The sequence below is a fragment of the Anarrhichthys ocellatus genome, unplaced genomic scaffold (genome assembly GCF_004355925.1).
Source record: "Anarrhichthys ocellatus isolate YVR2014 unplaced genomic scaffold, GSC_Weel_1.0 scaffold37, whole genome shotgun sequence".
NCBI classification, from domain to species: domain Eukaryota; kingdom Metazoa; phylum Chordata; class Actinopteri; order Perciformes; family Anarhichadidae; genus Anarrhichthys; species Anarrhichthys ocellatus.
The window spans coordinates 305,160-319,205 of record NW_022280067.1 but is presented as its reverse complement, the minus strand read 5'-3'; the positions used below and the strand labels follow the sequence as shown (position 1 = coordinate 319,205).

Genomic DNA, 14,046 nt, shown 5'->3' with positions numbered 1-14,046 from the left:
AAAAAAACAAAATCCCCTGTGAGGCCTCAAACCCTCAACTGAACACCAACTGAGCGGTTCCTGCAAACCAGCGAGCTGCCGCTCCAGGTTCCTTCCATGCATTTTTCTGCCATTAGTAAGAAAGCGCTGTGTGTGTAACATGAGCAGAAGAATCTTGCAGTAAAAACACTAAATCCACAACCCACACACACACATACACACACACACACACACACACACATGCACACACACGTTCAGAAAAATACAGCAAGACAGGCACAGCTGCCCTGCTGTATTTGTAAGAAGGTGGGTGAAGGGAGATTGGGTTATTTGAGAGTTTTTAGACACTGTGCAATTACACACACTCATACATTTATCTGTGTGTGTGTGTGTGTGTGTGCGTATGACTCATACCAATTAGCCTGCAAACCTTGGCCACCTCTACATCCTCTCCAGACGAGGCACCAGATATCTAAATTAAAAACTGCGTAACGTGAGAACACAAAAACAGAGGAGGTATCAGGATGGAGGAACTGAGGGATCGAGATGATGATGTTGGTCTGCAACCTGATCTGATGCGTTTTTTGGCCGACAGACAGCTGCAAGTCTCACACATGCAGTGCAGTAGAATGGAGAGAGAATAAACCTGAATGAAGGAGTGTGATTTTCTGCTTGAACTGGATGTAAAAGCAGACTGGAGCAACAATTTCAAACCGCTTAGTCGGCATGTAACATCACATTGGATGGTCACGGCATAGAGGACTGAGCCGTGTGATGTCAGGATGTCAGACTGTATTAAGTGATAATAGATTTTAGTTGAGTTCAGCAGTGTTCATGGACTACGCCTAGCATAAAACCGCAGCGCTTAATACGAGAAAATGTAGAACAGAATCATTTTCCCGAAACAATACTCCTCCTCCTGTTTTGTGTATATTTTCCATTTGTCAGGTTTCATCCCGTGCTTCCATTTTTCTTATTTCAACGTTCATTATGCATCTGCCGCTTGACGAACATAAATCACGCACAAGCTCATTTATTCAAACAAACAGTGTGTCTATGTTTAATATCTTTCTCTGCTTCTCTTTTCCTCTTTGTTCTGCAATTATGGCCAGATGTCAGCCGCTGCGGCCGAGCTCTTAAATCACCACAAATCATCACACCGTGTCACTTATGAAGGGATCTGCGCACACGCGCGCACACACACACACACACACACACACACAAAAATGTGTTGATGAACATTTTCATTAAAAGTTGAAACCGCATTTTCACATTCACGTGCACTAAAAATACACAAACACACACACACAACGCCAAACCGCTTCCTTACGCACGGCTTCCAACCTCCAGACACGCTCCCATTGTCGCCACATCTGGTTTGAACTATAAGTTTTCTATCATTCACTCTTCTGGGAGGAGGGAAACAATTTTAGAATTTCATACAAGAAACTACAAAAGACAGACAGCAGAGACAAAGAAGATCAAGAGAGAGAGAGACAGAGATAGAGAGAGAGTGGGAGGAAGTAATGAGAGCTCTCATGGCCTTCAGTTTTTTGAAGGACATTGATGTTCTTTGAGCAGAAAAAAAAGAAAAAGCTCTCCCAGTTTCACTTTACTGGTGGTCCCATAAATCTGCATACACCTACGTACACATAGCCCTCAGATAAACAATCGCGCGCACACACACACACACACCCACACACACACACACACACACACACACACACACACACAAAGACTATTTACTCATGCAAACATTTGCCAACCTACATACAATAAAAGAGCAAATCTTCTAATTTCCCCTGCCAACAAAAGCCTGCCTTCACAAAAAAAAACCCGCCTCTCCATCACTTCACTGGGCAGCGGTACAGTGGATGTTTTACGGTAATCAAATGCCATTACGTGCGGGGAAAAATGGGGAACTGGGAAAATATTGATTCAAATTAAAGCGCGGCCGGAGAAAAATGAGCCGGCCGACGGAGGGAGGAGGAATGAGATTGAGTGTTAATAGGAAAAAGGTGTTGAAGACACTTTGGGTTAGAAATCGAGAGGGAGAGACAGTAAGACGCAGGTGTGGGCTCATTACTGTGAAGCGGAGCGGCCATAGAATAATTACCGCAGGACCACACAGGAGAGGAGAGGAAGGAGGAGGAGGAGGAGAGAGAGATGGGAGGAGGCAAAGCAAAGCAGCGGAGAGAGAAACACTGCACAGAAAACAAAACCAGCTGATGAACAACACAGCCTATGCACATTGTTCCAGCTATGAAAACACGGCTATCCATGCTAACTGCCCCTCTAAGGAGATGCCGTGCCACGATTCCTGGCTTGAATTACGGGGGGGGGGGGGTCTCTGAAGGTTAACCTGGTGGAGCACAAACTATCTCTGGGTACCGTTTGTGCAACTTGTGCAGAAAATGTAGTGATGTAGCCTCGAGATCATTCTTGTCCAGCATGTGAACTTTGTTACCTTGTCACCGTAACAATTCTTTTAAAGAATTTAATTTTGGGTTTTATGATGACAATTTTGACCGGAATTTGCGCCAGTCCCCTGTCAAAATAAAAGCTCTTTTCTACAATTTTAAGTAAACCATTTAACACTTTTAGGGTTTCATGCTGAACATTTTTGCTGAGTCTGCGAACAGCAAAAGTGAGAGTGGTTGGTCACCTCTCTGAGATGTGTTCATCTAACAGCTCACTGTGGCTGCTCCTTCTTCTTCCATTACTCCCTGCGACATTTCAAACTGACCCGCTGTCACAGAAAGGCTGCCGTCTTGTTTTTGCAGACGCATTTTTGATGTAAGACATCGGTCAAAGAAGAAATCTTTGAGAATGAAAATATTCCTTATTTTGCATGGTAAGGTGCTGATTCTCAGCGTCCAATGAGAACGCAGATGATAAAATTTCTGCTTTGCTCATGTGGGTTCACCCAATCCATTGTTTCTGAAGCATCTGTGTGCGCACACATGAAAGTGAATGAAAGGGACGGTGAATGAGAGAGGGAGAGAGGGGGAGAGAGAGAGGGAGACAGAGAGAGAGAGAGGGAGAGAGAGAGAGAGAGAGAGACAGAGACAGAGACAGAGAGAGCAGCTGTCTGTCTGGATGACCTCAGCAGCAGCTGCTGCCCCCCCGCCCTGCTGCCCTCTGTATGCCAGCTCGTCTTTGAAGTCCGAGTCCAGACCGATACAGCTTTGAATCACTACCGATAATCATTACTGCAGAATAAAAGTGCATCAATCACTGCCAACTAGGATATAAAATGTGTTCATGCAACTACAAATGGAAACTTGACAGAAAGAGAAAATGTTCTTTTATGGATGTTCCATTAATGTTGTTTAAGCAACAGCAATATCTTTAATACTACTAATTTAGACTTGTATTGGTAATCCCAAACATCATTCTGTTTTCTACCAGCTGTTCTTCTTTTAAGATTCGCACTTTGTTACAAAAATGTTCTTCACGATCATTTAAAATACAGTAACTATCGGCCGGTGATATCTGTATCAGAGCATTTCACTCAAGGCCGTCTTTGAAGTGCCGACGGTGGGCAGAGTTTAGTCAGACTCTCTGGAACGCTGGAACCTGACACACACACCACACACACACACACACACACACACACACACACACACACTGCGGCATGTAGACAAACACATGGAATGATACACACACACATGGAGGGGTGTAGAGACACTGTAGCACTCAGACACACACTGACACACTTGTCTTCCCTCCAGGTATTTTGTTTACATGAATAGGAGTTGAGGGAAGCAGCTATTTGAGTCCCAGTATAGAAAGAAACACACCTGTATTTGAGCAGGAGAGTCCATAGGGTCACAGCCCACAGCCTCAGCTAACAAGTGTTTGTCTTGATGACGATCAACCGCCTTTTTTAAGACACGCAAAAGCTTCAAAATTCACAAGAGGGATATTTACTGCATATTTAGAGTCGTAGAACTAAACGCTTGTGTTAAACACAGACCTTACATTGACTTCCACTCTATACACACTTTGACTCTGCACTCTATACACACCCAGAGATACTGACAACTGACTCAGCTTTCTGAAGGCGAAGTTGGAAAATGATTATGTAGAAAAAAAAAGATAACAATGTGTCTTTTATAGTTTGGGACAGGCACACAGACTTGACATTTCATACTACACTAACACAATGTCCTACACACAAACAAAAGCATCTTCTTTAACAAATGCCTCGTTCATAACCATACAGGTACGCACAAACACAACACTGTGGTCTCACACACACACACACACACACACCGAGCATAAAAACTCAGACAAAAGCCGTGCTTCCCGTGTGGGGAACTACACAGACCTCATTACTGTATAATGGCCCCACCAACCCAAGCTGGCTAATTATGTCCTAGAAACTCACACAGCAGAGTCAAAGGAAGCAAGCAAGCATGTAAAAAGTAAAGAAAGACAGAACGAAAGACTGAAGTATCATGTGTAATGAAGGAGAGAAGATGTGGGTACAAACTTAAATGAATGGGAAGAAAGCGAGACAATGTTGAGAGAAATAAAAGAGCAAAGTCTTCATCGTACAAACACACATAAACACACATAAACACACATAAACACACTGCTTCTACAAAAGACTCAAGTCCTCCTCCGAATCAAGTTCTACGTGTGACTGATGTAGATTTACTAAGTGTACTTTGTTGATTTATCTAAATATTACACAGCACATGAAAAACAAATCAGAGTTGTTTGATAGCTCATAAGTAGTATATCAAGTCTGTGCAGCTGAGCCAAACGTTGTCTCACATCACTACTCACCGATAACGATGAGCGTGTAGTTGATGTTCACGCTGCCGAACCCGTTGGTCGCCTTACAGATGTACGTCCCCGCGTCCTCGGTCTCCACCTCTTTGATGCGCAGCCCGTGCTGCAGCACCCGGAAGCGCGTCCAACCGCTGTGGATGTTGCGGCCGTCTTTGGTCCACATGATGAGCGGCGGGGGGTCGCCCTCCACGGGGCAGGGCAGCTTCATGGTGCGACCCAGACGGATGCTCTGTCGGTGGGCCACCGGCTCCGACACCCTGGGGGGACCTTAAGCGTGGGGGAAGGGAAGGGAAAGTGTATTGAGATTATGAAATCAATAAAGAGCTCCCTCATCAGCCTAGTTACACGAAGCTTAAGAAATCAGATGACAGGAAGTGTAAACAACCAGCTTTCTTGAGTGCATGCAAACCTAAAAATGACGTTTCACATTTGCTCCTCGTTTTTTTTGGAAGAATTAGGCGTGTTACCCGCTTTAGGATCGAGGTTCGGATGCCTATTCTTCATCTCCACCTTTGCAGCTACACACGCTCTCATCCTCACCGCTACTCTCAGAACCAAAGAAGCCTCCAAATATGGCATTTAACACACAGGAATTATCCTTTGACCTTTGAGAGATTTATGATGGCTTGGCTTAACATTGACATTTTATCACAGACAACAATAGAGTCCTCGGGGAGCAAACACAAAGCCGAGCTAATATCAACCGAGATGTCGTGTCGAGACGTAGAATCAGGCGTGACCTTGACCGCTCAGTAGCCGCTCTACTGTGAAACTGCACACTAGAAAAACAGAGGGAGGCGAGCGAGCCGGCTGATTGACTGGGAAAGGTGGGAGGAAATTGTGGGGGTGAGAGAGAAAGAGAGGAAGGAAGGAAGGTAAGAAGAGAAGAAGGGAGGCAACAAGGGAGAGTGGAATTTAAGGGAGTGAGTCTGAGGAGAGAAAGGGGGATGAAATATGGCCGAATAGGGGGAGCAGTACAAAGAAAGACAAACAGGAAGATAGAGAGATGCAAGCAGGAGGAGGTGTGGGAGTCATAGTGTACATCTCTTCTCATTACTCCTCCTGCCTTAAAACAATACGCTCCAAATATAGCAATAACAACACATGACAGGCCACCATGTAGCCAGCAAAGTGTCCTAACACACTACAAAAGCCAATTGTATGGAAACCCATCAGAAAACAACCTCTTCAGGTCACGTCCTGTCGAGTAGGAAAGATTTAAAAGAAGGACAAAGGCTTGATTTTAACAATGTGCCTGATAAAGGCTTATCTAGAAGAATACACACGCTCTGATAAGGATTGGAAACATATCACCTCAAGTATAAACACTTGAGGTGAGTTTCCTTTATTGCCCTTTTTTGTCTGGTGCTTATCACAGGGAACTAACACAGCCTGGTGCCTCTAATGTGCCCTTGTGATAAAAGGGTTCAATAAACAGCTGTAGATTTGTACTGTTTTGTTTTTTAAATCAGCTTTTTGGTTGTTGCTGACGAAGTGTGACAAGGTCTGTTTTGAGTGGAGGCTGTGGTGGATGAATGGGTCAAATGCAACACTTTCACCCAGTTGACCAGAGTTTGTGTCCAGTCAGCGTTTTCAGACTTAGCTGACATCATTTTGAGTTTTTAGGATGTATAATAGCTGAATAAGGCTGGTTGAGGTGCTAGAACGTCAATGCAAAGATGGTGGCGGTCGAAGTCAAACCCCCCCCCCTTCATAAACCAATGGGTGACGTCACGGAGACTACGTCCATATTTCATACAGTGTATGTGAGTCCAAAAAATTTGGACACACACATAATTCATTGCAATCACCATAGCCTTTATTGTTCGCAATTCTTTCGGAGGAACTCGTCAACACGAGCAACAGTAACCACCACGGCTTCACAGAAACATGTGGCTGCCTTCCTAAAAGGGTCTCAAACTCCAGCGAAAGACTTCACATCGTCGGCCAGCTGTCAACCGTCACCGAAAAACAAAACAAGGGCCGTGATTTATTCCTCCGCTGTGCGTCCGTAGATGTCGGAGATGAACACGGTTAAGTGGAGTCGTATACGTGAAGCTGCTTATAATAACAAAAGGAGAACAGTTACAGTAGTCTTCCAGCATTCTTTCTGTCACGACGGGAGAGCAGGAGGTGGACACAATGATGGATGGATGGAGGTGAAATGTGTGAAAAAGACATTAGTCACACAAAGGGTATTCACAGGAGCCTCTCCTCCTCTCTCCATCTTCCTCACTCCTGGACGGGGAATGTGTTCGTTCAGCTGTATGGCTTTCTCATCAGGGGCCAGACAGCTCACTCCTTCTCCTCTCTCTTGCTCTTCCTTTTTAAATACTCTATATCTCCCTCTATTATTCTCCTGTTCTTTCTAAGTCCTGTTTCTTTCTCTCTCTTGGCCGTGTGTCCCACTTTCACTATCTTTTCCTTTCTTTAAATACTGTGTCCCTTCAATGTTGATATTTTTTTCTTTCGCTATATTTATTTCGTCCTCTCTTTTCTTCTTCCAACAGATTGAAATCTCATTCCCTTGAACTCTCACTACTCCCCTGCTACCTCTCTCCTTCTTACCCTTAACCCCTCGCTTCCCATTACTGCCTCCTCTTCTCCCCTGTCACCACTCTTTTCCTCTCTCTCTTTATTTTGCTCTCTTACTCCCTGCTCTCTCACTCTTCTCTTTCATCACACTCATTCACACCATCCTCTTCGCTCAGTGCAGTTTCTCTTCTTCCTCTCTTGTGTGATTTAATGGTCTCCTGCCTTTTTTGGATCTGCACTCACACACTCACACCCACACACACACACACACACACACACACACACACATAACTTCCCCAGTTTCTTCCCCAGAGGATCGCAGGAGCAGGACCTCGAACTGAACCTCTCAACTTTCGACAGTTAACCTCTGTTACGTCTACCTCCCCCCTTTTTCTTCCCTTACTCCCTCTTTCCCCTATATGAAGGGAACACACACCAGCAGCCTCCTCTCCTCACTCCCTCCCTTCCCCATCGCCATCGTCCTCCTCCTCCTCAACGGTCCATGACCGAAGTAAAGTCTTTTTAAATCTGTCTCTAGGGGTGAAACTGAAGAGAGTAAAAAATCGTTTCCTCTCTTTCACGAGACACAAGGTCAGTGTGTGTGTGTGTGTCTTTGCACATGTGTGGGTCATTTTTAGAATATATGTGCTGCTGAATTTTTTGCTATACATTTAGTCAAATAAAGCTAATTAGTTGCATCTTTGTCTGTTCATATACTGTTTAGGAAGTGTCTTCATGTTTGTGTGTCTGCATGTGTGTGTGGGTGAGAAAAGAAAATTGCAGGCCTTTCAACTTTGGTCCGTTTAGTCCATTTGGGGCTTTACGATGCTCCCTCGCCTGCAACAGGCTCCTCGAGACAATCTAAAGCACCTTGAAGATTGTTTGTCGGCCTCCACACACACACACACACACACACACACATAAACACACACCAGGCACACCCTCCCTCTCGTTCTCCTCACATGCAGGGAGTGCGTAGGTAGGTTAAAGGCATGCACGTCTGGCATTCTGGAGCCAAACGGCGGGAAAACAAGGCCTAGGTCAGATCCCACTACTCCCACAGAGGCAGAAACCTTCCAGCTCAGAGCTGCACATCCTCTACAAGGATGGTAGCTGAAGGCCAAACAAAGCAGAGCAGAAATCAGCTCTTACATTCTGTTCTTGTGCTGGCTACTCCCCAAAAACAACTGCAAATGCACTGCTTAAATTCCATTAAAGGGAACGTTTAGTGACATAATGAGGATTAGATTTACAGGACTCATCTTACCATCTTACCATATCTGTCTGTTAAATATGAAGCTGAAGCCTGAAGACACTCCAAATATTGATAATGCAACATGAGCATTTTTCTTGTTTTGGCCAACTGGTACACCTTTGCCTTTTTACACGCTAACATTAGCAGATAATATTACACAGTAGAGTTTAGCATAAACTTGAGTTTGTTTTCTTTGGTTCTCTGCTCTACATACTTCTCTGACATTCTTTGCCAGCTAACGTCAGAGCACAGTGCTGTTTGTTTAAATCAGACTCGCTAATGATTTTCACAGACATTTCCATGAGATGAATTCTCTTGGATGAAAAATAATCAACGCCATAACTGGCTGACAAAGTAAGATTTGTAACGATTTTACATGAGAGAGAGAAATATTGACACTTACTCTCCTTTCGCCATGAAAGCAAAGCATCCAAATACTTGAAAAAAATACTTGCTAATTTAGTAAATTTTTGTGCTGCATATTTTGGCAGCGTGCGAATGCCCTTTGTGTTTTGGTTTGGGATGGAGAGTTCGCTTTTCAATGCCCTGAACGTTCCACTGGTCTCAGAGTCAGATGGGTCTGCAGAGTCCAACGCAACGTTGTTGTTGGCAGGGAGGCGAGACTGGAGAGCGAGAGGGGAGAGCCGAGGAATGCTTTTGATGGAGGGCACTTAACAGCGGGACGCAGCGCTGGTGTACAGTGCTGCGTAAAGGTAGAGGTGTGTCTGCATGTATGTGTGCGTATGCACGCTGAGCTATGAAAGACTGCAGCGCCGAGAGACAACCGCGTCCTCAAGAGGTCTTCATTATTATCCAATCAGTAACTTTCTGTCTCTCTCGTGCTTCCAAATAAGCTCAGAGTTAATAAAACAGCCACAAGGTTTTATCCTTCCGCTACGTGCTTCAATGAGAATTTGTGTGTGTGCAACTCAAATTACCCAAATACCCGTAAGTTGGCTGTTTATGCAACACTTTCAGTGAAACCCTGTAATCCCCTGCTGTCCTGTTTTTGAATTCTCTTCACAAGCCTGAATCCTGTTATCACCTCAATACTCTCTAAATCGATTAGGACCAGTGGGGTTGCTCGTTGCGTGACGCCACACTGGCTGAACGACGTCATTTATTCATCAGGCCGCTGCTGCGACTCACAGATTTTACCCTGATTGTCTCTCCTTCACTTCCTGTAGTTCACTTACACACACTCTAACACACTCAGGCCTTTCTTTGGCCTGAGGCAACAGGCAGCCTGATGGGTAGACATTAAGTTGTCTTCTTCAGCTAGACACACACACACACACACACAAACACACAGATACACTTTCTCATTCTGACCCAGTCACTTCCACCCCAACAATAGGACAAATGCTGCTTTGCTCTGTCCTGACAGTTAACACTAGGCCTGAGGCTGGGGAGGATACACCGACACATCATCGAAGGGCTACATCACACACACACACACACACACACACACACACACACACACACACACACAGCTTACACTTGCCTCACACACACGCATGCTACAGAAAATCACACAGCGGCCACAAAAACTTTGAGGAATCTGCTGAGTGGTTGGTACGGCAACCTGATCCTCTGAGCGACTCACACCGCTGGCTTTCTGGGAGCACACACACACACACACACACACACACAAATAGGTGTGAAACCTTCTGTTAATCCTTTTTTTGTTAATGTCTTAGTCAGATATTTAATGGTGTGATAATATAAATGTGATTTGTTCTCTTGCTCTTACTTTCTCCTCCTCCTCTCTCTGCTGCCTTCGCAGCATCTTGACTAATAGCTGGTTGTATTTCTTTACCTTTCCTCTCTTCTGGCTGCTGCACTTGTCTGCTCTAACCCTAATCCTTTGACAATATTTCAGCTCAAAGATTTCCTCAAACCTAATTTAGAAATAACAGCTCACACACAAAGTTGGATATAAAATGACCATATAGTCACGCTGTTCCCTCAAAACACAAAGACTAGTGTTTAAATTTCACGTTAATGTTCAGAAACTAGCGGCGTAAGGTGCCAAAATCTACCGCGGACCTTTTCCTGTCGGGTTTATACTTGGCAAGAGCAATAAATTTGCTCAGTTTAATCCCGAAAAAGGTAAAGCAAGCAATGAATCATTTTAACGACACACCCAACCCAAATTAACGGAGGAGAAAAGATTTATGAAGACGCTTAGTTCAACTAACTGAGGGAAAAGGAAATCATGGCAACAATCTGAACAATAATAAGCCACTATATTAAGATTGAATTGTGTGTCATTATAGGAGAGTGGTTTTCATTTCTTATTACCATTAGAATAGCTTTACTTATGACTCAGTATCTGTCACAGGGAAATAGTAAACTCACTAAAATGCAAATTCAGTGGTTTTCAAGGCAACATATTGACGAAGCACTGGAAAGAAGTATCATTCCTGCAGAAAACATCAAGGGCAAATGTTTTTTTAGTTTCAAAACTCAAGTTATCAACCTGTGAAACCTGCAGTCCGAGTTCCCAAAAATAAACAGGGAGGTGGTTTCATCTCACGAAGAGAAGAAGGAGGATATTCGGGCAGGGGAAAAAAGTGAGTGAGGCTTTTGAGGAAACCGAGACCAAGAACATAAAGTTCTGCAGACCACAAAGAACCTGAGGGCGGTGTGAACCTAGAACATTCTTTTAAAGCTTATAAAGGGCTTTACAGAAACCACATCATGCACAGTATGCACTTGTGAGAGTGTGTGTGTGTGTGTGTGTGTGTTTGTAACAACAAGTTGGGCTCATTATTTAGATGCAGATTAAGGAAAGTGAAGAAAGTACGGTAAGGGAAGAAGAAGAAGGGATGGACTCAGAGAGAGGAATTAATCCTCACAAACAACTGCTAACGTGTGAGGAGTTACAGGTGAACTGCAGAGTGGACAAGAAGATGACACGTTAATGAGTACCTTGGGTAAACACCGTAAAAGAATCTACTTTGCTTTCTAAAACCGTGTGCTGCTTTACATCCTGTGAGACAGAAAACAGAAAAGACTGACAGAGCTCGAGACATCCTAAACGGTCCATTAACAACTCACAGTCAGGGCTTGTTGAAAACTGATCTGGTAGCTGTTTGAGAAGGAACACACCAAAACGATGGTTTTCTCTGTTTCTTCTGACTTTCACGGTGAACGTCACACCTGTCTGCTGTGAGTGTCTCCAACACATCCATGTGATGAGGTTTGTTTTACATTACGGATCAAGTTATTTACTTTACACTTGTTATATCCCAACTCTCTGAATCGTACATATAAAGAGAGGACTCCCTGATTATTCAGGATTATAACAGAAGAAGGAATCGCTTTTGTAAGATTTTAGCGTCACCTTGGTCAGATAATAAATGATTATTGGAAAAATAGGGATTAGAGATTAGATCCAGGGCTCCTTAACCCAAAAAAAAAACTAAAAGCAGGAGGGAAGGAAAGTGAAAAGAGAAAGAAAAGGTGAGCAGGAAAAAAGACTCAATAAACAGGAAAAGCAGGCCAGCTTTGGGCTGAAAGTAGGTCAAAGGCTACAAGTACTATTCCAGTTCAGTGTGTGTTTTAATGTGTGTGTGTGTGTGTGTGTGTGTGTGTGTGTCTGTGTCTGTGTGTGGATGTGTGTGTGTCTGGCTGGTCAGTGTATGGAGGCTGGGGGCTGAGTTACATTTTAGTGCAAAATAAGACCAGAGACAGACTGGGAGGAGACACTCCACAGTATGACCGTACACTCAGCTCACCTTCGTCCTGAATCTCGTTTAACATTTAAGCACAACATACAGAATCTCAGAAAGAAGTAGAAAATGTGTGTTTTTTTTCAATCAATGTAGCAATCACATGTATAACTACAGAATCAAGATTCCAGATAGCAAAATGATATCGTTCGGTAGTTTGTTTTCAGACATGCAGACATGAAAACAGCTTCACCATTTGACTCCAGCCGACCTTCACCAGTGACTGTGAAGTGTCTCCTAACAGCGCAGCGGCAGGTGTCGCGGGCGTGTATGTGAGGAATCCGAGGTCGGGGACACTTTACTTATTCTGTCAAAGTCAGGTTGCAGTCACCATCAGTGGACTCAACCGAGAGCAATGACCCTCTGAACCAAAGTCCAATTAAACACACCTTTAGGGGTAAACCACTATATTTAGTGACATGTATCTCCATCGGTTTGTATAGTAAAGTATTCTGTGTGTGTGTGTCTGCAGAGCGCCTCGTGCCTTACAGATAAGGCAAGACATACTTGGCGCAAGATAAGAAACAGTTAACACTCCTGAGTGTGTGTGATTGTTTGTGTGCTTGTGTGTGTGTGAGGCGAGCGGTGTCCTCGACCTGACTTTTATCAGCCTTTTGGAGGCAGACACTGTAACTCATTAACAACAGTGATAACACACACACACACACACACACACACACACACACGGTACCACCACCTGCTGTGGTCCACTTTAGTGATAAAGAGGTGAATATTTGCTGTAAGGGAGCCTTTTCATATTGACATAACCCATATAAAGATGGAGACATAGTGCAATGTTAAGAGAGCGACTGGCTTTATAAACAGCTTAATATGTATTTGGCTTCCGAGCAGTTAAATAATTGCAGATAAGCTATAAAAGGGTTGAACACAAGTAGGTGACCCTGGAAGACCAGAACAACAAACACCTTTGTGTTTTCTGTTTACTCAAATCTATAAAGTTACATTAATTCCTCAGAGGAATAATTAGCGCTTTACATTACGAATATGTTCTTTATTTAAGGTAACTAGCCCGCTGTCCTTGCTTGAGTGCGGAAGTTTGGCATCAAGTAAATACAAGCAAAATGCAAAATCACTACTCTATTGCAAAACATAGTTAAGAACTGTCTCACATTCTGATGAATGTTGATAGACAGCTTCATGTTTCCTGGAAAAATGTTCACTTACACCCACGTTTTCAAGCAGACGTCTAGATCTTCTTTTGACCTGCAGCTCATCAAATCAATACTTATTGGGTCATCATCTGAATAAACATTGCTTCAAGCTCAAATTAGCTTTTATTTCTGCTTTCTTTCTACTTTTGACTTTGTTTTCCAATGTTTATGACATAGTAACAAGAGTTTTATTTGTTTATCACATCCCTGTTAACAGGTTCAATTATGCTTTTACATTCTGTAATGAAAGTAAGAAAAACTTCATTTATATGGCACATCTGAATATATAATAAACAAAAGCAGAGGACTACATTTCAAATGAAGAAACATAACCTTCACACACACACACACACACACACACACACACACACACACACACACACACACACACACACTCAAGCAGCATGTGATAATTCAGTATTGTTCCGTCCTCCTGTATTTCCTCCACCTGTGTGTTTTCTGCTTCACTTGGTGGAGAGTCAGACATTCCAAGCATGCACATAAAACACACACACACACGCGCGCGCACACACACACACACACACACACACACACACACACACAC

The 14,046-nt window shown here is 43.6% G+C and overlaps 1 protein-coding gene across 1 annotated transcript in view; it reads right to left on the bottom strand.

Moving 5' to 3' along the window:
- The window catches only part of fgfrl1a (fibroblast growth factor receptor like 1a), a 61,789-nt gene that overhangs the window by 33,574 nt on the left and 14,169 nt on the right, over window positions 1-14,046 (bottom strand). The window contains exon 3 of the mRNA XM_031866909.1: window positions 4,777-5,049. Within this exon, the coding sequence (XP_031722769.1) occupies window positions 4,777-5,049 (273 nt within the window). The remainder of the gene's footprint in view (window positions 1-4,776; window positions 5,050-14,046) is intronic.